We start from the raw sequence: 27,242 nt of genomic DNA, 5'->3' as shown, positions 1-27,242 counted from the left end.
TTCTCGGATGCCTCCGACGATGCAAATAAATTATGTTGTTTTTGTTTAATGATGCTGGGATATAAAGGGGTGACTGCTGAGATGTTGCAAAGCAATGACTTTTCTGGGGGGAGCCCCGTCTGCTCCCCGGAGCTTTACCAGGCTGATATGCTAATGTCAGACTTTGGCATCAGTCATGTGTATGGAGTTCTAGGGCCTATCGGGGACCACGGCCAGAACCTGGCCCCCTCAGAGAGGTAAGGGGGAGCAATGGCCTATAGAAACCCCCATGTGGTAGGAAGCATCCTATGTCTGCCATCGACCGGGTCAAGCATCCAGAAAGGTAAGCATTCCAAAACAAACCCCTATTCTGGTGAAAATTGCTACCTAAAGCCGAACTAGTGGATGGAACTCTTCAACAGAAAACAAGGAAACTAGTATGACATCATACGTCACCGCGCCGCTGTCTGCGCAGCTTCCCCCTCCCCGAGGGGGAAGGGGGAGCCCCAGACCTCCCACGCCGGCTATCCATCCATCAGTTCTTCGGCTGATGCTATAGGCACCGGTTATGGGCTCCGGCTCCAGTGGTTGTTTCAGCACTGTACCTAGAATGTGGTTTCTGTTTTCTAGGTGGTGCGTGAGCCGGGAGTGATTCTCCAGTACTCGGGCTGCATGCGCCTAGGGTTCCCTTCCCTAGGTGCCCCTGTAAGTACTGCCCTTGGGGCTTGGGGCCGCCTTCCACAAGTTCCTTGGGTCCTGCCCCTGCTTGGCCGTTTACTGCTTGGTTTTTGGCCGCTCTTTGTGTGCTCGGGTGTTCTGTCTCCCTTGTTTGCCTTAGAGTAAGGGCAGTTTTTGCACTGGTGGGGCGCAGGGTACTGTGCAGCTTGTCTTTACCAATCATAGCGGCCGGCTCTGTTCCGCTTGGGTACGCTGTCCTCTTACGGGGTTTCTTTTTCTTTTGTTTATCTACCTGGTGGGGGGGGGGTCTGCCTTCGTTCTTGCCCCTTGTGTCCCTTGTGTTCAGAGTATTTTCTGGTGGTTCCCCCTGCTAGGTCCCCTGAGTGTACACGTCCCGGGGGTTCAGCTCTTAGAAAGTTGTTTGGTAGCTTTGGGTGCCGGTTAGCAGTACCCTGCCTGGGATTACCTGAGCGCGAGTCCTCTTATAGTAAATGCTCGGGATCCTGGGAAACCCCTGGGGGCGCGCGTGTCTGATGGATGTGAGCCCAGAGTCCCCCCCTCGCTTCCAGCGAGTTTGAGGGTTGCTCTCACCCTTTGTCTCTGGGTGACTCTCTGTTTTGCCTCCGTCTGCTGCCTGTGGGGGTTGGTGACACCTTCAACCCAGAGTCCTGCGAGTTTGGTTGCTCGTTGTGACTCGGTTACCCAGTTGTGCTGACTAAGCGGGTGCGGGCAGCAGCGGCGTTGCACTTGAGCCTTGGTGGTGGCAACGGTCTCGTGGTTTCCTCCCCGGGAGCCCCGGGGCTGCCCCGTTTTAGTTCGTTTTGGGACTTAGGGGTGTTGGCTGCGTTGGTTCCATCCACGACCCCTTGTCTTTCCCCTGGATCACCCTTCCTGCCTGCATCCGGTTCCTTACCGTCCGTAGGATCGGGGCGGGGTTTTTGATGGTGTTGAGACTCGGGGAATTCCCCTTCCAGGGTAGTGACGGGGGCATTTGAGCCTGTTCCTCCAGCCGTGTTGTATAAGTCTGCCAGTGGGCTCCCTTCCTTAGTGTTTTCACGGCTGCCCCGGTTTTCTGGTACGGCTGGGGCTTTGGGGGAACTGCTCAGCCCCGGGGCCTGTCGTGTAGGTTCCCGAGGCTGGGGAGGGGCTGACTTGGGGGGGCCTTTGCCCCGTTGGACCCCGTGGGGGTTTTTATCCCCCTCTCGGCGGGGCTTGTGGTTACATGGAGTGGGTTTTTTCCTCCCCACTCGCCGTACGTGCTGTTGGGTGTCGGCCCATCCCCGGGCTCGGTTCCTTGGCCTTTGAGTCGGTTGGTTCCGTCCTGTGGGTGGATGTTTCCTCCCACCCTTTTTTGGGACGGTGTTTTCGTCATGTTTCCCCGTTCGATGGGGTTCTACGTGACTTCTGACCTCGGGTGCGCCTGTGCCTTCGGGACTAGTGTTGGCATCTGTGTTCTCGAGGGTTCGGGAAGGTTTTTCGCTACTTCCCGCATTATTGGAACGTCTGTCGGCTCCTCGTCCTTGTCGCCGTTTTGGGCTACTTGTGGCCCGGTTGGGCTACATGTGGACCGGTTGGGCTACTTGTCGCCCTGTTGGGATACTTGTCGCCCTGTTGAGCTACTTGTCGCCCTGTTGGGCTACTTGTCACCCTGTTGGGCTACTTGTCGCCCTGTTGGGCTACTTGTCGCCTAGTTGGGTTCCTTTTTCGGCTCTCTTTGCTTCTTTGGCCGGTTTTATTGTTCCTGCTTCCTCTTTTGGCTACTTTTCTAGTGCAGTAGTCCTGGTTGGCGCCTTCCCGCAGAGAGGGTTGTGCGGTTCGGCCAGCGTGTCATGTGCATGCGCCGTGGAATTTGTTTTGGTCTGGGCGGTGTTTCAGTGCTGGTGTTTTGCGCCCTTTTTGCTACAGTGCTTCGCCTCTCGTTCTTCTCCCTGGCTGCGGTATGTGCCCCTTCGCTCCAGGGGTGTCTTGGTTCCCAGTTGTGGGGAGGACGCCGCGGTTTTCCCTGTGTCATGGGTGTGGGCCGCCTCCGTCGCCTCTCTCTGCTCTCCTGCGGGTCTGGCAGGGTCCGGCTCTGGCGTCTTCACCTGGCGGTGCTTCCAGGTTCTTCTGGGCACGGTTGAGTCGTGTCAAGTTCGTGCCATCGTTCGCCAGGTGAGTTTCTGCGGTCTGGCGTCTTTTGACTGGGCGCTGGATGCGGTGTTGTTCATATACCTGTCTTTATTTAGGTATATTTTTGTACGACTGAGACCGTTTGCACACCAGTGACTGTCCCTTTTTCAACCCTTCCTGTCCCCCTCATGTGCATGTCCAACCCATGCTTGAGTCATTCAGGGGACCCACCTTTTTTCATGTTGAGGTGTGGGGGTTGTAGGGTTGGTTCTGTACTCACCTGGTAAGGCTCCTGGCTGTGCTTGCAGGGTTTGAGCTCTGGCTCTTGGGTCCTGCCTATCTAGTAGAACTTGCGGGATAGTACCAGTGGAGTGCAGTGTTGCTAAAGGCACAATTGGGGAACACTGTATTACCATCAGAGGTCTGTGGTTGTTACACGACCTACTTGCGAGCATAAGCCTTCTTGCTGGTTCGTCCGTGGACTTCCAGGGCACACTAGCCTGTTTTCGTATAGCAGTTCCGGCCCATCCTGGTTGTGGGGGTATGTGGGCCGGCGGGCCGCTCCTAGCAGCTGCCTGGTGGGCCACCCTCTGGCCAGTCTAGCCTGGCCTTGGGCCAGGCTTGGGGTGTAAAAGAGCTCCCAGTACCCCATCCAGCAGGTATCGAGCGGGGTTTCTCTGCCGTCGGTCGCCTGCTGCAGGTTTCTGGGCCTGCTGGGTTTTGTCGTGTCTCCGTCGGCCCTGTCTGGGGTCTGCCTGCTCCGTTTCTCTGCCTTTGCAGAAGGGAGTTGCTATTTACATGTTGCATGTTGCGGTGGTGCCTGTTGCTGCTGCTGCACGTGTGCATTGGTACCGTGTTTCACGGTGGCGTGTCCTTGTTCCTGTGTCCGGTTGTGGTGTGGCACTTTGCTGCTGTTTTGTGCCTGGGGATTGCGTGGGGGTTTTTCTGTCCCTGCCTGATTGTCCACCCCTGGTTGTTTTCCTGGGGTTTTTGTGCTTCTGCTCTTTCTTTCTGCCTCCTCTGCAGCAGGGGTGTTCTGCGTGTGTTCTTGGGCGTTTTTCAGCCTGTGTCCTGTGATGTGCTTCTTTGTCTCGGTCTATTGCAGTTGTTCGTACCCCTTGGTTCGTGTACTGTTCTGGCGGCGACCCTTCCGCCTTCTTTGGTTTCCTAGCTTGCCCTGCCGGTTTTTTTTTGGGGGGGGAGGGGGTCTTGCGATGTCTCGCGTCGGACCCGTCATTTCTGAACTTCTGGCAGGCTTGCATGCTTTGGGGAGTTTTTCTGTTCGGCAGACGTTCCATCTCCTTGTGCCGCCTGGGTTTCGGTGGTCGCGCCCGAGATCTTCCCGCGGCTCCACCTTTTCCTGGGCTCGGAGGGACCTTGTCGAGGCTGCTTATGTTCTGCCTCGCGGTCTCGCCTCCGGTTCGTGGTTGGGTGGCTTTGTGGTAGGTGTCCCACCTGCGTGCTTCTCTTGGCGGCAGTATGGGGTATTTTGGCGGTCCTTCCTTTTCCTGTCTCATCTTAGGTGGTTACTCTTGTTAGCATGATTTACTCTCGGCTTGGTTTTCTGGTGGGGATTGGGGGCCGTCGTCTTGCCACATACTGTCGCCTCTTTTCGTGCGGCGCTGGTGGAGCCGCTTCAGCTTGCTTTCGGTCTTGGTGTTGCTTCTGCACCATTAGTAAGCTGTCTTGTGCGTCGTTTCACCTCTGGCCTGTTTGTGCGCCGCTTGCACCATCCTGGTCTTTGGTCAGCGTGCTCTGTCTTCTCCTCGGTTGGTAGTGCCCCTTCAGTTCCGGTGTGTTTTTTCGTCGGCTCTTTCCTTTTGGCCTTTGCCTCTGGGGGTCGAGTCACTGAGTTTTCTTGCTCCTTTGGTTTTAGCGTTTTGGTTCTTCGGTGGCAGCAGTCTCCATCTTTTCTGGCGCGGGGTGGGGCTGCTGCGTTCTGGAGGGGTCCAGGGTTTGTTGGTGCTTCGTTGGTCGGGCCGGGGGGTGTCGTGTTTTGTGTTCAGTGGCGGCCCTCCGCTGTTGTTTGCGTACCACGGCGTTTGGGTCCGGAGTGCGTTTTGCGTTGATCTGGTTCTGTTCTTCCCGGTTCGCGGGTGATGGTGTCCCGGGTGGTCAGCCGTGTTCTTGCAGCTAAGCTGCCTGTGTTCTTTCCTCATGCCTGTGGCGTTCGTGGCTTCGCTGCTCTCGCTGTCGTCTGGGCGACGTGGCCTTGCGGTCTTTCGGGCATGGATTTTTGGTGTTCGGGGGCCTTGCTGCTCATTGTTCTCGTGTTGTTCCCGGGACTTTTCGGGGCTGTGGCACCTTGGGTTGGCGTTTGCTGCCGGTTGTCTCGCTTCCGTGGGGAGTGCGTGGTGTCCGCCTCCCGGTTCTGTCCCTTTGACCTTCCTCTGTGGGTAGTTAGCTCCGGGGAGCCGACGGGGCTCCCCCCCAGAAAACCAGCGTTGAATGTAATGAAACCCCATTTTCTGGGTGAGACCCGGAGGCTCCCCGGCAACCCTCCCTCCCTCCGGTCGGCGGTTTTTCGCGTGTTTTGACATCCAGCCTCAGAACTGATGGGTGGATAGCCGGCGTGGGAGGTCTGGGGCTCCCCCCTTCTCCATCCCGGGGAGGGGGGAGCTGCGCAGACAGCGGCGTGGTGACGTATGACGTCATACTAGTTTCCTTGTTTTCTGTTGAAGAGTTCTATCCACTAGTTCGGCTTTAGGAAGCAATTTTCACCAGAATAGGGGTTTGTTTTGGAATGCTTACCTTTCTGGATGCTTGACCCGGTCGATGGCAGACATAGGATGCTTCCTACCACACGGGGGTTTCTATAGGCCATTGCTCCCCTTGCCTCTCTGAGGGGGCCAGGTTCAGGCCGTGGTCCCCGGTAGGCCCTAGAACTCCATACACATGACTGATGCCAAAGTCTGACATTAGCATATCAGCCTGGTAAAGCTCTGGGGAGCCTCTGGGTCTCACTCAGAAAATGGCATTTCATTACATTCAACGCTGGTTTTTTGTAGATTAAAAAATTAATTAAAAGAAATTAATTTTTTTGAAAAACAACAAATGTCAAAAAGGTTCGTTCGGTGGTCACCAGCTAGGCTGCTCCATGTTTTTTAAATAAAAAATACATTGAAAAAAATTGAAAAACAGACAAATGCCAAAAAGGTTTGTTCAGTGTGTGTTGGGTAGGCTGCTCCATTATTGAGACGTAAATGAAAAATACAAAACAAATGGAACAAATGTTAAACAAAGAAAGATTGCTATAATGGGGCAGCCTACCCGACAAACACTGAACGAATCTTTATGGCATTTGTCCGTTTTTCATTTTTTTTTTTTTTTTTTTTATTACTGAAACATGGAGCAGCCTACCTGGCAAACACAGAACGAACCTTTATGACATGTGTGTTGTTTTTCATTTTTTTATTTTTTTTTTTATTTTATGTAACCTTTAAACTGGGCATGGCTATACAGTATATACGCCATGAGTAACATGGCCCGCGGTGCGCATGGTGTATATAAACGCCATAGGGTGCCAGGCACGATTCAAATGGCCCGCGGCTACACAGGTTCACATTAGCTTCCTCAGGGCTCTTGTAAACAGACGCCATGTTTAAAAAAAATCATGGGCAATATTCTCCGGTGTGAGAGCCACAGTACTGTTGGAGCAACCAAGGCTGGCACACACAGCATGAGCTAACAGCATTGCTGTTCAGCTTGTGACCACAGCATCGCGTTAAAATTGTCAAAATAAATATGTAACTGCTATTATTTAGCGATGACAGTATTACAGAGGACCCCTGACTGTGATAAAAATGACCAGGATTGTGATAATAGCAGGATTGTTGTGATAATTAGCACTGTGAGAGGAGTACTGCTGAGGGACGGAGGGAGACAGCATCGTTTTCTGATTGTGTGGCCACCTGTTATTGTCTGCATTCACCATACCAGCTCAGTGGTTCTCTATGGTGAACACAATTGTAGATACTTATATATAATGTGTGTATATAGTGTAATAACACTGCAAACAGTATTGTTGGGAGAGAAATTTTCGTGCGCCTGACCTTGATTGAGTGAGGGAGGTAGCCGCCAGCTGACTGTGTGTAGCAACGTCTCCTAGTGCCTGAACTAACTATACTAGCTTAGTTGTACAGTTGTGTTGAACAAAACTTGTAGATACTTATATATAACGTCTATATATAGTGAATAAAATAAAAAAACAAGATGGTGGGAGGAGAAAGTGGGTGAGTGAGTGGCAACGAGTAACTGGCTGGTGTGTGGCGGTCACTCCTCGTTGCTTTTCGACTCATAATACCAACTTAGTGGTTTGTTATGGTGAACAAAACATGCAGATACTTATATATAACCTATCTCTAAAGTGTAATAACAGTAAAACTGTTTGTTTATTGTTTTATGAACATAATTGAATCACTAATATGCACAGGCTACGAGGGGGGCCTCGTAGCCTGGTGGATAGCGCGCAGGACTCGTAATTCTGTGGCGCGGGTTCGATTCCCACACGAGGCAGAAACAAATGGGCAAAGTTTCTTTCACCCTGAATGCCCCTGTTACCTAGCAGTAAATAGGTACCTGGGAGTTAAGTCAGCTGTCACGGGCTGCTTCCTGGGGGTGAAGGCCTGGTCGAGGACCGGGCCGCGGGGACACTAAAGCCCCGAAATCATCTCAAGATAACCTCAAGATAACCATACTTTTGAGTATAGCGATGATTCACCCTTTTTATTATATAAATCTATCACACTACACACTATTGAATAATAATACTGCAAAAAAAAAAAAACGAAGAAAAAATCAATCAGAAACATTGAAATAATTAGGTAATAATATCTTTGTGGCAACTCTCGCCTGACATCTCAGGTGACACTGACCACCACTCACAACCACTCTGTCAACGCTCACATTTTGCCAGACTTCCTCGGCCAATTGTGGCCAAAATATGTCACCTACGATTTATTTTTTATTTTTCCTGTGCTCAGGGAACACAAATTAACATTTTTAGAAGACAAAATTATTTTTTAGAATTTTTTTTTGTGTAAATCTCCTGAGGACCTCTTAGCAGCTTAAGAAACATGGAGCAGCCTACCTGCCGAACACCGAACGAATCTTTTGCTATAAGACAAATGAAAAAGACATATTGAACACATTTGAAGAAAGAAAAATGCCATAAAGGTTTGTTCAGTGAATGTAAGGTAGGCTGCTCCATTATTTAAAACATCGAATATCATATTGATGTTTTTCGGTGGTAGAACGGATTAATTTGATTTCCATTATTGTCAAAAGGGACATTCGTTTTGTGTGACGTACGTTTCACATGACGATCACAGTGCCGGAACGGATTAAATTCGTTATTCGAGGGGGCCTCGTAGCCTGGTGGATAGCGCGCAGGACTCGTAATTCTGTGGCGCGGGTTCGATTCCCGCACGAGGCAGAAACAAATGGGCAAAGTTTCTTTCACCCTGAATTCCCCTGTTACCTAGCAGTAAATAGGTACCTGGGAGTTAGTCAGCTGTCACGGGCTGCTTCCTGGGGGCGGAGGCCTGGTCGAGGACCGGGCCGCGGGGAGACTAAAGCCCCAAAATCATCTCAAGATAACCACTGTATCTACATTTTTGTTCAGCATAACGAACCACTAAGTTGGTATGCCGAGTCAAAAGGCAGCAAGGACTGGCCGGCACATCAGGCAGCCTGCCACTGGCAGCCACTCCCTCCCTCACCTCACCTGACTCACCCACAGCCTCCTCCCACCATACTGTTTGTGCTGTAATTCACTAAATACAGACATTATATATAAGTATCACATGATTTGTTCACCATAGCAAACCACTAAGATGGTATATAGTAAGTGCAAAGAACAATAGGTGGTTGCATAGATTCGGCAGACTACGCTACAGCCCTCCTACCCTCAACATTACTCCTCACACAGTACAGTGCAAATTATCACAACAATCCTGCTGTTATCAGAATCCTAGTCATTTATATCACAGTCAGGGATCTTCTGTAGTACTATCATGTTATATATATTTTTAGCATTTTTATGCGATGCTGTGGTCACAAGCTGAACAGCAATGCTGTGAGCTCATGCTGCGTGCACCAGCCTTGGTGGCTCACTCAGTACAGAGGCTCTCACACCCGGGAATGTTGCCCATGATTTTTTTTTAAATGGCGTCTGTTTACAAGAGCCCTGATGAAGGTGATGTGAACCCTGTGTATCCGCTGCCATTTAAATCTTGCGAAGTACTCCAAAACTGCACTTGCAGTGTTGCGCACTTTTGTGTCAGTTACTCAAAACTTTATATGCAGTCTTGCGCAGTTTAAGGGTTAAAAAGCACATGGGATTCGTCAATCACCATCTTGTGAGCTGGTACATAGAAATCACTGTACTCTCCAACAAGTTCATTCAGGATGTGCCTCACCTTCCAAAGTCTATCATCTTCAGTTTAGTTTTCATTACTTGCAAAATGAAGACACATGAGGAGTATCGCAAATCTGTCTCGAGACATATATTTCCCGAACAATGGTGTTGGAACAGTCTGGTCTTTGCACCAATAATGGTCGAGTACGTGTTTGACACAATGCTTCATCAACATACACAGTGCCAAAAACAGATACATTTCACCTAAATTTGTATCTTTCCATCGTTGTAATCGTGAAAAATCGGATAACTCCTCACGAATGAGATCAGCTGCTTGATTTGTTCGTTTCCTGAACAATATGTTGCATGAGCGGCTCATCAAAATATGCAGTAAAGTAGTCCATTTCAAACATATCGTCACCTGTATCAGGGAAAAGGTCTGTAATCCCAACATCTGAATTGTCAAAGGCAGTAATTTCTGGAACAAAATCTGTCCCATCACTCTACACACATACACCTGGTGTCTTTTGAGAGGCAACAGCGGCACCACAGCGAGGAATCCAGGGACCAGGAACTAAAGCCCGTCTAGAAACAGTACGGGTGGGAAGGGACGATGATGGAAAATTAGTTGATGTTGAGGGGCTTTGTTCGTCAGTGTCCTCATGTGGTGCCATGCGGTGCCGCATGGTTGGACTAGATGCTGCTGACACAACAAAATGTTGCTTGGCAACACCACACACTCCACGGGCACTAGCGGCAGCAAAACTATTTTCTGATTCTAAATCACTAAAACCAGAAAATGATTCACCTCTCTCCGAATTGTCGACCAAAACATAAAAATCTGACAAAGTAACACATGAACTATGTGGATTGGCATGAAGTGGTGTCAATTGCAGGCGGGGAGGCATGGGTGAGGAGCTAGGCCTAGCCCTCGTGGCACCAACAAGTTCACTCGGAGTAGTCAATATCAGGTTCATCACCATCCAGGAAAATATTCTGATTAATTTCATCCTCAGTCAAAGGCCGCTATGTATGCTTTACTGAGCGGGGTTGGTTGGTGGAACGTGATGCGCTCGCCATGGTCTCTGTCGGGCACTGAGGCGTGCAGTCAATGGCGGCCTACGCTGGATTTTTTTCCCAGGTGGTGTCTGTTTACATTCGGGGTCGGCTTGACTATAGCTGCTCCTATCCCTCACGGCGCATTTCAAATTGTTCGCTAGACCCTCAATCATATATGTATGAATTGAGCAGTTTTGGGAAAGTTACTACCATCGTATATGTATGTATGTATTGCGTGGTTTTAGGGTTAATCCTATGTTCCTGGGGCATTTTCTGCGGCTCCGCCTCTTTCAGCAGATTGGGATGGTCTGGCACATGGCTGGTTTGGTCTACTCCTTTGCTCTTCGTGTCTGGTCTTTTTGGCGTGGGTGTATCACCACTTGTATGGTGATCAGATGGGTTCATTGAAGGTGTCTCACCTGCGAGCTTCGTCTCGGCGACAATATGAAGTTTCCTGGTGTTCTTTTCGCCATTTCCTCTCTCTTTGTAGGCTGTCTTCTATTTCTGTTCGGGTTGTTTTGTCCTTTCTTTCTTGGCTTTTTCATGATCATCATTTGATGCTTATTACTGTCGCCTCTTATCTTGCAGCGCTGGCGGAGCCGCTCCAGCTTGTGTTTAGGGTGAATGTCATTTCCGCCCCATTCTGCAAGCTTTCTCATGTATAGTTTCACCTCTGGCCAGCTCATGCGCTGCCGGAACCGTTTTGGTCCTTGGACTGGGTGCTCTCTTTTGCCCTCTTTTCCTCCGGTTGTGGTGGCCCCTTCAGTTCAAGTTTGTTTTCCAAGGTTCTGTTTCTGTTGGCATTGGTCTCTGGGGGTTGGGTTGGTGAGCTTCATGCTCTCCTGCGCAGGGTTTTTGCTCTTTCAGTCTTGGTGGTCGGTTTGTTCAGTTGCAGCCGTCTATTTCTTTTCTGGTGGAGATTGAGACGGCGGCTTTCTGGAGGGGGTCCTTGGAACATTGATGCTTGGTTGATCAGGCTGGGAGTACATCATGTGTTGGGTCTGGTTGCGGCTCTCCGCCGTTATCTGCACACCTCGGCCTCAGTGGCCGGTTAGCAGTGCGAATTGAGAGTAGTACAAATACCGAGGTTCCTCTGTACAAAGAAATTATGAATTTATTATGTAATTTTTATCAGGAAATATTGTGCAGTACTGTAATAATATTTTTTGTTGGAAATACATCTAGATTTACCAAATATTTTATCCACAGGATAACAAGCCAGAGGAATGTTCAGTGTGTTTTAACGATTATGACGACAATCAGCTACGGCCTCGCACACTGCCGTGCGGCCACACATTCTGCTCCCAGTGTATTGACAATGCTATCAAGAATGGTCAGCTGACCTGCCCCAGCTGCTGTGCCGAGCACGCTGCCACAGCTGCTACTCAGTTCCCAATTAGCTATGCTGTGGAGGCTTTTGTTAGGAAACTCAAAAATATCCAGCTAACAACTGAGGAAGCAGTGCCAGCAAAACCTTATGAAGGTCCCGCCAGAGGCATCAGTAAGAAGTTACGTTCCCTGGTGCAGGAGCAGAAGAGCATCATCAGCAGCCTCATTACTAGCTGTGAAGAGGTACTGTCCCAGCTGGGGGAGTACCGGGGCCAGCTGGGGGACTGGAAGACTCACCACCTCCAGCTCCAGGACAGACTCTATGCTCTGGTAGAGCAGAACAAGTCAGCAATGAAGCTCTTGGAACTGGAGGATACCAGTGTGGTGGATATGACAACACAAGGAGAGAAAGGGAAGACTCAGCTGCAGGCCATGTTGGGAAGCCTCGACACAGTCAACACCCCACAGGAGTTTGACAACTATAGACACAGCTGATGAGTGCAGCATGAAGGTAGAAGATTGGCTCCAGAAGTGCCAGGAACTCTTCCCTAATGTCAAGACTGTCCACACCTCAGTGAAGGTACGCTGCTGAAGGTCACATTGTTCTCACGCAACTGAGTGTAGTATTGCCTCTATATAAACACTTTTGACATAGAGACACATCAAGATGAGAGTTGACTTTATATATAGGAAACGTTTTGCTCTAACACCTGAAACATTTTTATTAATAAAGTCAACTGTCATCTTGGTTGTCAACTGTCAACTGTCAACTCTACACTGTGGTCAGTGTAGAGAAACATTACTTATATTGTCAAATTACTTTACTCAATCTGATGATTCATTATAGTCCAGTTACTTTACTCAGAGCCTGATACTTCATTATAGTCCAGTTACTTTACTCAGAGCCTGATGCTTCATTATAGTCCAGTTACTTTACTCACAGCCTGATGCTTCATTATAGTCCAGTTACTTTACTCAGAGCCTGATGCTTCATTATAGTCCAGTTACTTTACTCAGAGCCTGATGTTCCATTATAGTCCAGGTTCCGCCATTAATGTTTGTGTTGGTAATGACAGGTGCAGGAGACCATCAGGGAGGCCCTGGAGATGATGACCACAGAGACAGGTGCCACAGCTGACCCCGTACACCTGGGAGACTCAGCCTCCACCATTAATGTTTGTGTTGGTAATGACAGGTGCAGGAGACCATCAGGGAGGCCCTGGAGATGATGACCACAGAGACAGGTGCCACAGCTGACCCTGTACACCTGGGAGACTCAGCCTCCAGCATCATGAATAAAGTTCAGGAAATCACTGGACAGATCCACCAGAAGCAATTAACAGTAAGTTTTTTATTTTCTCTCATAGGTCATATCACAAGATATTGAGTTGCATTTTGAGGAGAGGAAGCCTGTTCTTAGGTTTATCGAGGTTCCCCAAGGTCAACTACTGACTTTCCTTAACATACAATGCACAATAGTTGCCTAACTCCTGGATAAATATTTACTGGTAGGTGAACAGAGGCAACAGGTGAAAGGAAACATGGGAAACATTTCTGTCCTGCATGGTGATTAAACCTGTGATCCTCTGTTGAACCCGGGATCCTGACTCCCTCACAAAGGCGCAGAGTCAGCCAGTAGAGGGAGGCTGTAGCTACAGGTCCAGCACCAACCCCTTGCCAGTAGAGGGGGGCTGGAGCTACAGGTCCAGCACCAGCCCTCTGTCAGTAGAGGGGGGCTGGAGCTACAGGTCCAGCACCAACTCCCTGCCAGTAGAGTGTGGGGAGGGGGCTGGAGCTACAGGTCCAGCACCAAACCCCCTGCCAGTAGAGGTGGGCTGGAGCTACAGATCCAGCACCAACCCCGTGCCAGTAGAGGGGGCGGGAGCTACAGGTCCAGCACTAACCTTCCTGCCAGTAGAGGTGGGCTGGAGCTACAGGTCCAGAACCAACCCCCTGCCAGTAGAGGGTGGCTGGAGCTATGGGTCCAGAACCAACCCCCTGCCAGTAGAGGGGGGCTGGAGCTACAGGTCCAGAACCAAACCCTTGCCAGTAGGGGGGGGGGGGGCTGGCTACCTACCTACCTTGAGGCTACCTTGAGGTGCTTCCGGGGCTTAGTGTCCCCGCGGCCCGGTCGTCGACCAGGCCTCCTGGTTGCTGGACTGATCAACCAGGCTGTTAGACGCGGCTGCTCGCAGCCTGACGTATGAGTCACAGCCTGGTTGATCAGGTATCCTTTGGAGGTGCTTATCCAGTTCTCTCTTGAACACTGTGAGGGGTTTGCCAGTTATGCCCCTTATGTGTAGTGGAAGCGTGTTGAACAGTCTCGGGCCTCTGATGTTGATAGAGTTCTCTCTCAGAGTACCTGTTGCACCTCTGCTTTTCAACGGGGGTATTCTGCACATCCTGCCATGTCTTCTGGTCTCATGTGGTGTTATTTCTGTGTGCAGGTTTGGGACCAGCCCCTCAATTATTTTCCACGTGTAAATTATTATGTATCTCTCCCGCCTGCGCTCAAGGGAGTACAGATTTAGGCTCTTTAGTCGGTCCCAGTAATTTAGATGTTTTACTGAGTGGATTCTAGCAGTAAAGGATCTCTGCACGCTCTCTAGGTCAGCAATTTCTCCAGCTTTGAAAGGGGCTGTCATTGTGCAGCAGTACTCCACTCTAGATAGCACAAGCGTTTTGAAAAGTATCATCATCGGTATAGCATCTCTAGTGTGAAAAGTTCTTGTTATCCAACCTGTCATTTTTCTTGCAGTTGTGACGGCTACTTTATTGTGTTCTTTAAAGGTAAGGTCTTCCGACATGAGTACACCCAGGTCCTTTACCTGGAGCTACAGGTCCAGCACCTGGAGCTACAGGTCCAGCACCAATCCCCTGCCAGTAGAGGTGGGCAGGAGCTACGGGTCAAGAACCAGCCCCCTGCCAGTAGAGGGGGGCTGGAGCTACAGGTCCAGAACCAACCCCCTGCCAGTAGAGGGGGGTCTGGAGCTATAGATCCAGGACCAACCTCCTGCCAGTAGAGGGGGCTGGAGCTGCAGGTCCATCCCCAACCCCCTGCCAGTAGAGGGGGGCTGGAGCTATAGGTCCAGCACCAACCCCCCAGCCTTCATACTCAGACCATAAGCTCATTGAAGTGAACTAGCATAAATAACGGTAGTAGGTCTAAGAGACCCAACAAGCGAGAAGGAATATTCAATCAATTCAATTTCAACAATAGGAGGATTGACTGGGAGAAAATAAATGTAGACCTTGCAACCATTCAATGGGAGACGGTCTTAAGCGACAAAACTCCCACACAGGGAATAGCTGAACTGACAGCTGAAGCTTACAAGGTCTGCTTGAAGCACGTGCATGTGAGGAGGGGCAGAAAGAGGTCCACTTTAGAAAGAGAACGCAGACGACTGTACAGGAGAAGGAAAAGAATAACGGAAATGCTTCGGCAGACACAACTATCACAAGCAAGGAAAATAAGCCTAAGCAGGGATATCGAAGAAGTAGAACAAACGTTGAAGCGATCATATGAGTCTGAGGAAATGGAATTGGAGTAGAAAGCTATACAAGAGATACGGAAAAATCCGAAATATTTTTTCACATACGCAAAATCAAAATCAAAAACATCGACCAGTATTGGACTGTTAATTACAAATGAAGGTACGTACACAGAGGACAACAAAGAGATTAGTGAAATTCTAAGAGGCCAGTATGAGGCTATGTTTAGCACACCAATAAACAACATGAAAGTTGATGACCCAGACAGCTTCTTTATGAATGACATTCAAGCTGCAGATAATATAACGGATATTATCACAAACTCGGAAGACTTTGAAAGAGAAATTGACAATATGCCTATGCACTCAGCTCCTGGGCCTGACTCATGGAATTCAATATTCATAAAGAAATGTAAAGTACCAGTAGTGCGAGCACTCAGCGTAATATGGAGAAAGAGCCTGGATACAGGGGAGATACCAGCAGCACTTAAATCTGCAGATATAGCTCAGTTGCACAAGGGGGGGGGGGGAGTAAAGCCTTGGCAAAAAATTATAGGCCAGTTGCACTAACATCACACATAATAAAAGTGTTTGAAAGAGTGATTAGGAATCAAATTTCTAGTTTTATGGAAAACAATGAATTGCACAATCCAGGACAACATGGATTTAGAGCGGGAAGATCCTGTCTGTCACAGTTACTCAACCACTATAACAAAATCACAGAAGCCCTAGAAGAAAAGCAAAATGCAGATGTTGTATACACAGACTTTGCAAAGGCGTTCGACAAATGTGACCAAGGGGTGATAGCTCACAAAATGAGGTCAATAGGAATAACTGGAAAAGTAAGACGCTGGATACTCAATTTCCTGTTGAACAGAACACAAAGAGTAACAGTCAATCAGATAAAATCGAGTCCAAGCGATGTTAAAAGCTCTGTACCTCAAGGTACAGTCCTTGCACCGCTACTGTTCCTTATTCTCATATCTGATATAGACAAAAATACACGTCACAGCTTCGTGTCGTCCTTTGCAGATGACACAAAAATCAGCATGAAAATTACCTCTGCTGAAGACATTGAAAAACTACAAGCAGATGTCAACAAAGTTTTCGATTGGGCAGCAGAAAATAACATGATGTTTAACAGTGATAAATTTCAGGTACTCAGGTACGGCAAAAATGAGGATCTGAAACATAATACAGGGTACAAAACACAATCGAATCTTCCCATAGTAGAAAAACAGCATGTCAAGGATTTGGGAATAATGATGTCAGACGACCTAACGTTTAGGGAACATAACCAAGCAAATATTGCGTGAGCAAGAAAAATGATCGGATGGATTACGAGAACTTTCAAATCCAGGGATCCCATCACAATGGTTGTACTCTTCAAGTCACTTGTGTTGTCCCGTCTCGAGTACTGCTCAGTACTCACTTCCCCCTTCAGAGCAGGAGAGATTGCTGAAATAGAGGGAATACAGAGAACATATACGGCACGCATAGACGAGATAAAGCACCTAAATTATTGGGATCGTCTCAAAGCTCTCCAAATGTACTCCCTAGAGAGGAGATGATAGAGATACCAAATAATATACACATTGAAAATACTGAAGGGTCAGGTCCCAAATCTACACAGTAAAATAACAACGTACTGGAGTGAACGATATGGAAGAAAATGCAAGATTGAACCAGTGAAGAGCAGAGGTGCCATAGGCACAATCAGAGAGCACTGTATAAACATCAGAGGTCCGCGGTTGTTCAACGTCCTCCCAGCGACTATAAGAAATATTGCCGGAACAACCGTGGACATCTTCAAGAGAAAACTGGACGGTTTTCTAAGAGAAGTTCTGGATCAGCCGGGCTGTAGTGGGCATGTGGTCCTGCGGGCCGCTCCAAGCAACAGCCTGGTGGACCAGACTCTCACAAGTCGAGCCTGGCCTCGGGCCGGGCTTGGGGAGTAGAAGAACTCCCAGAACCCCTTCAAGAAGGTATCAACCAGGTATAAGCCAGTAGAGAGGGGGACTGGAGCTACAGGCCCAGCATCTACCCGATGCCAGTAGTGGTGGGCAGGAGCTGCAGGTCCAGAACCAACCCCTTGCGAGTCGAGGGGAAGCTGGAGCTACAGGTCCAGCACCAACCCTCTGCCAGTAGAGTGGGGCTGGAGCTACAGGTCCAGCACCAACCCTCTGCCAGTAGAGGGGGAGCTGGAGCTACAGGTCCAGCACCAACCCTCTACCAGTAGAGGGGGGCTGGAGCTACAGGTCCAGAACCAACCCCCTGCCAGTAGAGGTGGGCTGGAGCTACAGGTCCAACACCAACCCCCTGCCAGTAGAGAGGGGCTGGAGCTACAGGTTCAGCACCAACCCCCTTGCCAGTAGAGGGGGGGGGGGGGCTGGAGCTACAGGTCCAGCACCAACCTCTTGCTAGTAGAAGGAGGCTGGAGCTACAGGTCAAGCACCAACCCCCTGCCAGTAGAGGGGTCCTGGAGCTACAGGTCCAGTACCAACCCCCTGCCAGTAGAGAGGGGCTGGAGCTACAGGTTCAGCACCAACCCCTTGCCAGTAGAGGGGGGTGGAGCTACAGGTCCAGCACCAACCTCTTGCCAGTAGAAGGAGGCTGGAGCTACAGGTCCAGCACCAACCTCCTGCCAGTAGAGGCGGCTAAAGCTTCAGGTCCAGCACCAACCCCCTGGCAGTACAGGGGGATTGGAGCTACAAATCCAGCACCAACCCCCTGCCAGTAGAGGGGGTAGCTTGAGCTACAGGTCCAGCAGCAACCCCCTGCCAGTAGAGGGGGGGGGGGCTGGGGCTACAGATCCAATACCACCCCCCTGCCAGTAGAGGGGGGGGCTGGAGCTACAGGTCCAGCATCAACCCCCCTGCTAGTTGAGGGAGGCTGGAGCTTCAGGTCCAGCACCAACACCATGCCAGTAGAGGGGGTCTGGAGCTACAGGTCCAGCACTAACCCTTTGTCAGTAGAGGGGCGCTGGAGCTACAGGTCCAGCACCAACCTCTTGCCAGTAGAAGGAGGCTGGAGCTACAGGTCCAGAACCAACCCTTTGCCAGTAGAAGGGGGTTGGAGCTACAGGTCCAGCACCAAACCCCCCCTGCCAGTAGAGGGGGTCTGGAGCTACAGGTCCAGAACCAAACCCCCTGCCAGTAGAGGTGGGCTAGAGCTACAGATTCAGCACCAACCCCTTGCAAAGTAGAGGGGGGGGGGGGGCTGGAGCTACAGGTCCAGCACCAACCATCTGCCAGTAGAGGGGGGCTGGAGCTAAAGGTCCAGCACGACCCCCCTGCCAGTTGGAGGAGGGGGGCTGGATTAAACACATCCAGCACCAACCCCCTGCCAGTAGAGGGGGCTAGAGCTACTTGTCCAACACCAACCCCCTGCCAGTGGAGAGGGGGCTGGATTAAATACGTCCAGCACCAACCCCCTGCCAGTAGAGGGGGGCTGGAGCTACAGGTCCAGCACCAACCCCCTGCCAGTAAAGGGGGGCTGGAGCTACAAGTCCAGGACCAACCCCCAGCCAGTAAAGGGGGGCTGGAGCTACAGGTCCAACACCAACCCCTTGCCAGTAGAGGGGGGCTGGAACAACAAGTCCAGCAGCAACCCCCTGCCAGTAGATGGGGGCTAGAGCTACAGGTCCAGCACCAAACCCCCTGCCAGTAGAGGTGGGCTAGAGCTACAAGTCCAGCACCAACCCCCTGCCAGTAGAGGTGGGCTGGAGCTACAGGTCCAGCACCAACCCCCTGCCAGGAGAATGGGGCTGGAGCTACAGGTCCACCACCAATCCTCTGCCTGTAGAGGGGGACTGGAGCTACAGGTCCAGCACCAACCCCCCTGCCAGTAGAGGCGGACTGGAGCTACAGGTCCAACACCAACCCCCTTACAGTAGAGGGAGCTGGAGCTACAAGTCCAGCACCAACCCCTTGCCAGTAGAGGGGGGGGGGGGCTGGAGCTACAGGTCCAGCACCAAACCCCTATCATTAGATGGGGCTGGAGCTACAGGTCCAGCACCAACCCCCTGCCAGTAGAGTAGGGCTGGAGTAACAGGTCCAGCACCAACCCCCCTGCCAGTAGAGGGGGTTGGGAGCTACAGGTCCAGCACCAAACCCCTTCCAGTAGAGGGGGGGGGGCTGGAGCAACAGGTCCAGCACCAACCCCCAGCCAGTAGAGGTGGGCTGGAGCTACAGGTCCAGCACCAACTCCCTGCCAGGAGAAGGGGGCTGGAGCTACAAGTCCACCACCTAGCACCCCTGCCAGTAGAGGGGGCCTGGAGCTACAGGCCCAGCACCAACCCCCCCTGCCAGTAAAGGTTGGGGGGCTGAAGCTACAGGTCCAGCACCAACCCCCCTGCCAGTAGACGAGAGGCCGAAGATACAGGTCCAGCACTATCCCTCTGCCATTAGAGGGGGGGGGGGGCTGGGGCTACAGATCCAATACCACCCCCCAGCCAGTAGAGGGGGGCTGGAGCTACAAGTCCAGTACCAACCCCCTGCCAGTAGAGGTGGGGGGGGGGAGGCTACAGGTCCAGCACCATCCCCCTGCCAGTACAGGGGGCTGGAGCTACAGGTCCAGCACCAACCCCCTGCCAGTAGAGAGGGGCTGGAGCTACAGGTCCAGCACCAACCCCCCCCCCCCCCCCACTGCCAGTAGAAGGGGGGCTGGTGCTACAGTTCCAGCTCCAACCCCCTGCCAGGAGAAGGGGGCTGAAGCTACAGTTAAAGCACCAAACCCTGCCAGTTGAGTGGGGCTGGAGCTACAGGTCCAGCACCAACCTCCTGCCAGTAGAGGTGGGCTAAAGCTACAGGATCAGCACCAACCCCCTGCCAGTAGAGGGGGCTGGAGCTACAGGTCCAGCACCAACCTCCTGCCAGTAGAGGTGGGCTGGAGCTACAGGTTCAGCACCAACCCCTTGCCAGTAGAGAAGGGGTGGAGCTACAGGTTCAGCACGTCCCTCCAGCCATTAGAGGAGGGATAGAGCTACAGGTCCCGCACCAACCCCTTGCCAGTAGAGGGGGGCTGGGGCTACAGGTCCAGCACCAACCCTCTGCCAGTAGAGGGGGGCTGGAGTTACAGGTCCAGCTCCAATCACTTATCAGTAGAGGGGGGAAAGCTGGAGCTACATGTCCTGCATAATGGGGCTGACACTGACCACAGGTGATAATGGGGCTGACACTGACCACAGGTGATAATGGTGCTGACACTGACCACAGGTGATAATGGCGCTGACACTGATCACAGGTGATAATGGGGCTGACACTGACCACAGGTGATAATGGGGCTGACACTGACCACAGGTGATAATGGGGCTGACACTGACCACAGGTGATAATGGGGCTGACACTGACCACAGGTGATTATGGGGCTGACACTGTCCACAGGTGGTATTGGGGCTGACACTGACCACAGGTGATAATGGGGCTGACACTGACCACAGGTGATAATGGGGCTGACACTGACCACAGGTGATAATGGTGCTGACACTGTCCACAGGTGGTATTGGGGCTGACACTGACCACAGGTGATAATGGGGCTGACACTGACCACAGGTGATAATGGGGCTGACACTGACCACAGGTGATAATGGGGCTGACACTGACCACAGGTGATTATGGGGCTGACACTGACCACAGGTGATAATGGGGCTGACACTGACCACAGGTGATAATGGGGCTGACACTGACCACAGGTGATAATGGCGCTGACACTGATCACAGGTGATAATGGGGCTGACACTGACCACAGGTGATAATGGGGCTGGCACTGACCACAGGTGATAATGGGGCTGACACTGTCCACAGGTGATAATGGGGCTGCCACTGACCACAGGTGATAATGGGGCTGACACTGTCCACAGGTGATAATGGGGCTGACACTGTCCACAGGTGATAATGGGGCTGACACTGTCCACAGGTTGAGGACCTCCGCAGGATGAGTGAGCCCGTCAAGAGGCTGGTGGAGGCTGGCCGGGTGGTGGCCGTCAAGAGGCTGGTGGAGGCTGGCCGGGTGTTGGCCGTCCAGGAAGACCAAGATGGCCGCCGCTCCGCCAGGATAACTCTACAAGACGGACAGCTGTACCTCCACCCACTCCTGCGTCAGCCCACGCCCGCCCACGCCCACACCCTCCAGGTTACTTTATTACACCCACTAGTTTTACTGACATTACTGACTTATTGAGTTATGATAACTAATATAACATTCTGTTATACAGTTATCAGCATGATTTATTTCATTTCCTGCAGGAGAGTGAGGTTGTGGGCGTGCTGGAGCCCTCCTGCACCCTGGCGTTTCTTGACCTCGGGTGGGCGGGGTCAATAAGAGGGCGGGTCACCATCCGGCTGACCCCTGACACTCCGCTGGCCAGACAGTTTGTGTTGTTGTGTACAGGCCAGCGGGGCCACACCTACCGCAACACTAAACTGCTGTGGGTGTCGGGCAAGGGTGGGCCGGGGGAGTATGTGGAGGGCGGAGACTACGAGAGTAATGATGGTGAGGGAGGAGCCCCACTGCTGCCTGACCTCCAGGGGCAGTACCGGGGGTCAGGCTGGGCAGGAGCTGTGGGGACCTGGTATGAGCCGGGGGATCCCACGAGTGCCCAGTTCATCATCATCACCAGGGACCTCCAGGATGGTGACCTGTGGCCAGATGTCTTCGGTGATGTGGTGAGCGGCCTGGATGTGGTGAGGGCAGCAGTCAGCCACAGTGACATTAAGGAGGTGACTGTGGTGGACTGTGGTGTTGTGCTGCCACTCTAGTTCACTGTACCATCACTACTGTGGTGTTGTGCTGCCACTCTAGTTCACTGTACATCACCATCACTACTGTGGTGTTGTACTGCCACTCTAGTTCACTGTACCATCACTACAGTGGTGTTGTGCTGCCACTCTAGTTCACTGTACATCACCATCACTACTGTGGTGTTGTGCTGCCACTCTAGTTCACTGTACATCACCATCACTACTGTGGTGTTGTGCTGCCACTCTAGTTCACTGTACCATCACTACTGTGGTGTTGTACTGCCACTGTAGTTCACTGTACATCACCATCACTACTGTGGTGTTGTACTGCCACTCTAGTTCACTGTACCATCACTACTGTGGTGTTGTGCTGCCACTCTAGTTCACTGTACCATCACCATCACTACTGTGGTGTTGTGCTGCCACTCTAGTTCACTGTACCACCACCATCACTACTGTGGTGTTGTGCTGCCACTCTAGTTCACTGTACCACCACCATCACTACTGTGGTGTTGTGCTGCCACTTTAGTTCACTGTACCACCACCATCACTACTGTGGTGTTGTGCTGCCACTCTAGTTCACTGTACCATCACCATCACTACTGTGGTGTTGTGCTGCCACTCTAGTTCACTGTACCACCACCATCACTACTGTGGTGTTGTGCTGCCACTCTAGTTCACTGTACCATCACTACTGTGGTGTTGTGCTGCCACTCTAGTTCACTGTACCACCACCATCACTACTGTGGTGTTGTGCTGCCACTCTAGTTCACTGTACCACCACCATCACTACTGTGGTGTTGTGCTGCCACTCTAGTTCACTGTACCATCACCATCACTACTGTGGTGTTGTGCTGCCACTCTAGTTCACTGTACCACCACCATCACTACTGTGGTGTTGTGCTGCCACTCTAGTTCACAGTACCATCACCATCACTACGGTGGTGTTGTGCTGCCACTCTAGTTCACTGTACCATCACCATCACTACTGTGGTGTTGTGCTGCCACTCTAGTTCACTGTACCACCACCATCACTACTGTGGTGTTGTGCTGCCACTCTAGTTCACTATACTGTGGTGTTGTGCTGCCACTCTAGTTCACTGTACCACCATCACTACTGTGGTGTTGTGCTGCCACTCTAGTTCACTGTGCCATCACCATCACTACTGTGGTGTTGTGCTGCCACTCTAGTTCACTATACCACCACCATCACTACTGTGGTGTTGTGCTGCCACTCTAGTTCACTGTACCACCATCACTACTGTGGTGTTGTGCTGCCACTGGTTCATTGTACCATCACCACTATCACTCCTGCATCACCATGGACTGCGTGTTTTGATACCAATGTAATTTAAGGACAGACCTTTATCATTGTCATCATAATTTCACTATCTTTGGTATTTAACAGTTTGGTATTTATACTTTGGTATCATATACCTGACAGTCACGGCTGTATCACCATCAATGCTATATCTACTCAGTACTGTAACCTATCATTCCTGTATCACTATAGCTTCACTATCACCACTATATATCACCATCACCTCAGGCCCCACACTTGGGGTCATATACTGACCATGTTGAGTAACAAATTGTTGGTGTCACCATATGACAGCTGTTGTCACTGTTATATCACCAACAGCTCACTATCACATAACACTATCACTGCTACACCAACATCATTTCACTGTCTCTGCATTATCACCTCACACTGATATATTTCCTCCTTACATTCACTGATATATCACTGCTACAGCACCACTATCTCACCATCACTGCCATAGCACCATCACCTCACTACCACTGCTATACTACCATCACCTCACTATCACTGCAATAGCACCATCACCGCACTACCACTGCCATATCACCATTACCTCACTATCACTGCCATAGCACCATCACCTCACTACCACTGCCATATCACCATTACCTCACTATCACTGCTATTTCACTATCACAAGGCTGTGTTGTGATATTACCATACTGGATCATGGTGTGTTGTGATATTGCAAGTCTCCGTCAGTCTCCGTGGTGTAGTGGTAAGACACTCAACTGGCGTTCCGCGAGCGCTATGTCATGGGTTCGTATCCTGGCCCGGGAGGATTTACTGGGCGCAATTCCTTAACTGTAGCCTCTGTTTAACGCAACAGTAAAATGTGTACTTGGATGAAAAATCAATTCTTCGCGGCAGGGGATCGTATTCCAGGGACCATAGGATTAAGGACTTGCCCGAAACGCTACGCGTACTAGTGGCTGTACAAGAATGTAACAACTCTTGTATATATCTCAAAAAAAAAAAAAAAAAAAATTACCATACTGGACCATGGTGTGTTGTGATATTACCATACTGGACCATGGTGTGTTGTGATATTACCATACTGGACCATGGTGTGTTGTGATATTACCATACTGGTCCATGGTGTGTTGTGATATTACCATACTGGTCCATGGTGTGTTGTGATATTACCATACTGGTCCATGGTGTGTTGTGATATTACCATACTGGACCATGGTGTGTTGTGATATTACCATACTGGTCCATGGTGTGTTGTGATATTACCATACTTGACCATGATGTGTTGTGATATTACCATACTGGACCATGGTGTGTTGTGATATTACCATACTGGACCATGGTATGTTGTGATATTACCATACTGGTCCATGGTGTGTTGTGATATTACCATACTGGTCCATGGTGTGTTGTGATATTACCATACTGGTCCATGGTGTGTTGTGATATTACCATACTGGTCCATGGTGTGTTGTGATATTACCATACTGGACCATGATGTGTTGTGATATTACCATACTGGACCATGGTGTGTTGTGATATTACCATACTGGACCATGGTGTGTTGTGATATTACCATACTGGTCCATGGTGTGTTGTGATATTACCATACTGGTCCATGGTGTGTTGTGATATTACCATACTGGACCATGGTGTGTTGTGATATTACCATACTGGTCCATGGTGTGTTGTGATATTACCATACTGGACCATGGTGTGTTGTGATATTACCATACTGGACCATGGTGTGTTGTGATATTACCATATGGGTGTGAGGTGGTGTTATGACCACACATACACCAGTATGATCATACTGTAGCTGGTGTATGATGTGCTCAAACTGTATAGTGATGTCTTGGCTGATTAGCCTAGTATCACGAATATTAATTTATGTAGTTATTCTTTTTTCGATAACACACTAGTATTAAATGTGTATTGCCAATGTATTCCACATATACATCTATGTATATTATATATCTGTACCATAAGTCCTTGCCATATATTTGTGGAGATATATATTAGAAGTCTAGGGAATAGCAGTAGCCTAATGTAATGTAGCTTGAAAAACATCCGTATATGCTTATATTATGGAATGCTACATAATGCTGTATAGGAAATATTATGTGAACTATGATGGAGAATGTATATATTTAGGTCTCGGATGTATTACTGTCATGTATACTGTGTAATTTCCCTTTCATTATTGTCCATTACATTGTCCTCTAACATTAAATTATATTTTGGCACTGTGAGATGTATAACACATACACATGACTTTGATACACATGTATATATATATATATATATATATATATATATATATATATATATATATATATATATATATATATATATATATATATATATATATATATATATATATATATATATGCAATTGACGATCACAAAACACTGATCATTTTATGCGGAAAATCCACAGAGAAATATGAAATGAGGTGAACGTTTCGGCTTTGTTAAAGCCTTTGTCAACACCAGACTGACTGATGTTGTCAGTCAGTCTGGTGTTGACAAAGGCTTTAACAAAGCCGAAACGTTCACCTCATTTCATATTTCTCTGTGGATTTTCCGCATATATATATATATATATATATATATATATATATATATATATATATATATATATATATATATATATATATATATATATATATATATATATATATATATATATATTGGGAGATATGAAAACCTCATGATAACCTCATAACCTCATATCATAACAGGTGGGGATTATTTCTTAGTTCTTTCTCAGCCATCTTGGGAGTGTCAACAAGAATCACTGCTGTCGTTGCTGAGCAGCAATATGAGCCCAGAGGTCCACTTTGGATAGTCGTTGTCCCTGTGAGGCTTTGGGCACCCCCAGCTCCACTGGTTCCTCCCCTCAGCTGTGAAGGAAAGAAAGCTCTGCTTCTGGCACTTCACTGATGCCAGTAACACCCAGAGAGTCACCTGGTGAGGCCTCACATCAACCATACGTCCACCAACCATACCAGAGTGAAGAAATGCCATTTATTTATTTATATATAAAAGTAGGTACATTGGGTTTATAAGAATACATAGCAATGATGTTTTTACATTCTTGTAAAGCCTGTAAATTAGAACAGAAAGCCAATCAAGAGATAAAGAACACTCCAAAATATTTCTTCAAGTATGTGAAATAGTAATAAAAATCTCCTCCAGTATTGGACCTATTATTATAAACGAAGGTTCATGCACAGAGGACGACAAAGAAATTAGTGTAATCCTAAAAAAATCAGTACGAGGGCATGTTTAGCAATCCTCACCAATACTAATTTGATCATAGCGAGTAATCACACTAACAACCTGTGTGTTTGGTAGCCCAATGCACACGCCTCAGACAATCAGGCCACAGCATGGAAAAGGATTGCAACCTGAAGTTCTGCTGAACACACGAGGGTTTCCTGAGGCTTCTACTGAAGCCGGACCAGGATTTTCACAAAATCCCCCCATGCACTCTGGTGGATTTTCACAAAATCCCCCATGCACTCTAGGGAGATTTTCACACAATCCCCCCCCCCCCACCATGCACTCTCGCTGTCATCTAGGAATGTTCTACCTCTGATGCTCCTCTTTTAATAGAGTAATGACACTAACATGTGATTACCCCCATGCCACTTTGTCAGAGTGCATGGGGGGGGGGGGGGGAGTGAATGTGTGAAAATCCTGGTCCGGCTTCAGTAGAAGCCTCAGGAAACCCTCGAGTGTTCTGCAGAACTCCAGATTGCAGTTCTTTTCCATGTCGTGGCCTGATTGTCTGGGGTGTGTGCGTGGGAATACCCACCACATAGGTTCGAATCCTCATCACGGCTCCTAAGGATTTTCTCACTAATTTCATTATTCCCATCCGGATTTGTATCTATATGCATTCGAGAAATAGTGACGGGCTTTAATTACTCTCGGTTCACTTCCACACCTGCAGAGGTAGGAAATAAACTCCTAAGTCAAAAATTAAAACATTTAATACAAATAAATGACGATGACCAATATTGATATTAACTGAGGCTGGACCCACAACCCCTCAGTGTACTTTTCTTGAACTCTCCTCAACACTCCCGTTACACCATGTCACAAACATGTTAATTGTCTTATATCACACGGGATATAAGAACTCCACTGTAACTGAGGTGAACCTTTGGTCAAAACTGTACATATATCTAATG

The 27,242-nt window shown here is 49.5% G+C and overlaps 1 protein-coding gene across 4 annotated transcripts in view; it reads left to right on the top strand.

Moving 5' to 3' along the window:
* The window catches only part of LOC138372105 (peptidyl-prolyl cis-trans isomerase-like), a 461,493-nt gene extending 436,206 nt beyond the window's left edge, over nt 1–25,287 (top strand). For 3 of the 4 annotated variants that reach the window (XM_069337386.1, XM_069337388.1, XM_069337385.1), the window contains 4 exons: nt 11,393–12,092; nt 12,589–12,854; nt 20,920–21,135; nt 21,249–25,287. In XM_069337386.1, the coding sequence (XP_069193487.1) occupies nt 12,738–12,854; nt 20,920–21,135; nt 21,249–21,761 (846 nt within the window). In that variant the 5' untranslated portion in view covers nt 11,393–12,092; nt 12,589–12,737 and the 3' untranslated portion in view covers nt 21,762–25,287. Of the gene's footprint in view, nt 1–5,682; nt 12,093–12,588; nt 12,855–20,919; nt 21,136–21,248 lie in introns of those variants that run through there. The other variant, XM_069337387.1, reaches the window with a different exon arrangement.
* The last annotated feature ends 1,955 nt before the right edge of the window (nt 25,288–27,242 follow it).

The sequence above is a fragment of the Procambarus clarkii genome, chromosome 37, assembly GCF_040958095.1.
Source record: "Procambarus clarkii isolate CNS0578487 chromosome 37, FALCON_Pclarkii_2.0, whole genome shotgun sequence".
In the NCBI taxonomy this organism is placed as follows: domain Eukaryota; kingdom Metazoa; phylum Arthropoda; class Malacostraca; order Decapoda; family Cambaridae; genus Procambarus; species Procambarus clarkii.
Note: the sequence above shows the minus strand (reverse complement) of the source record. Positions and strands in the feature narration are given on the sequence as shown.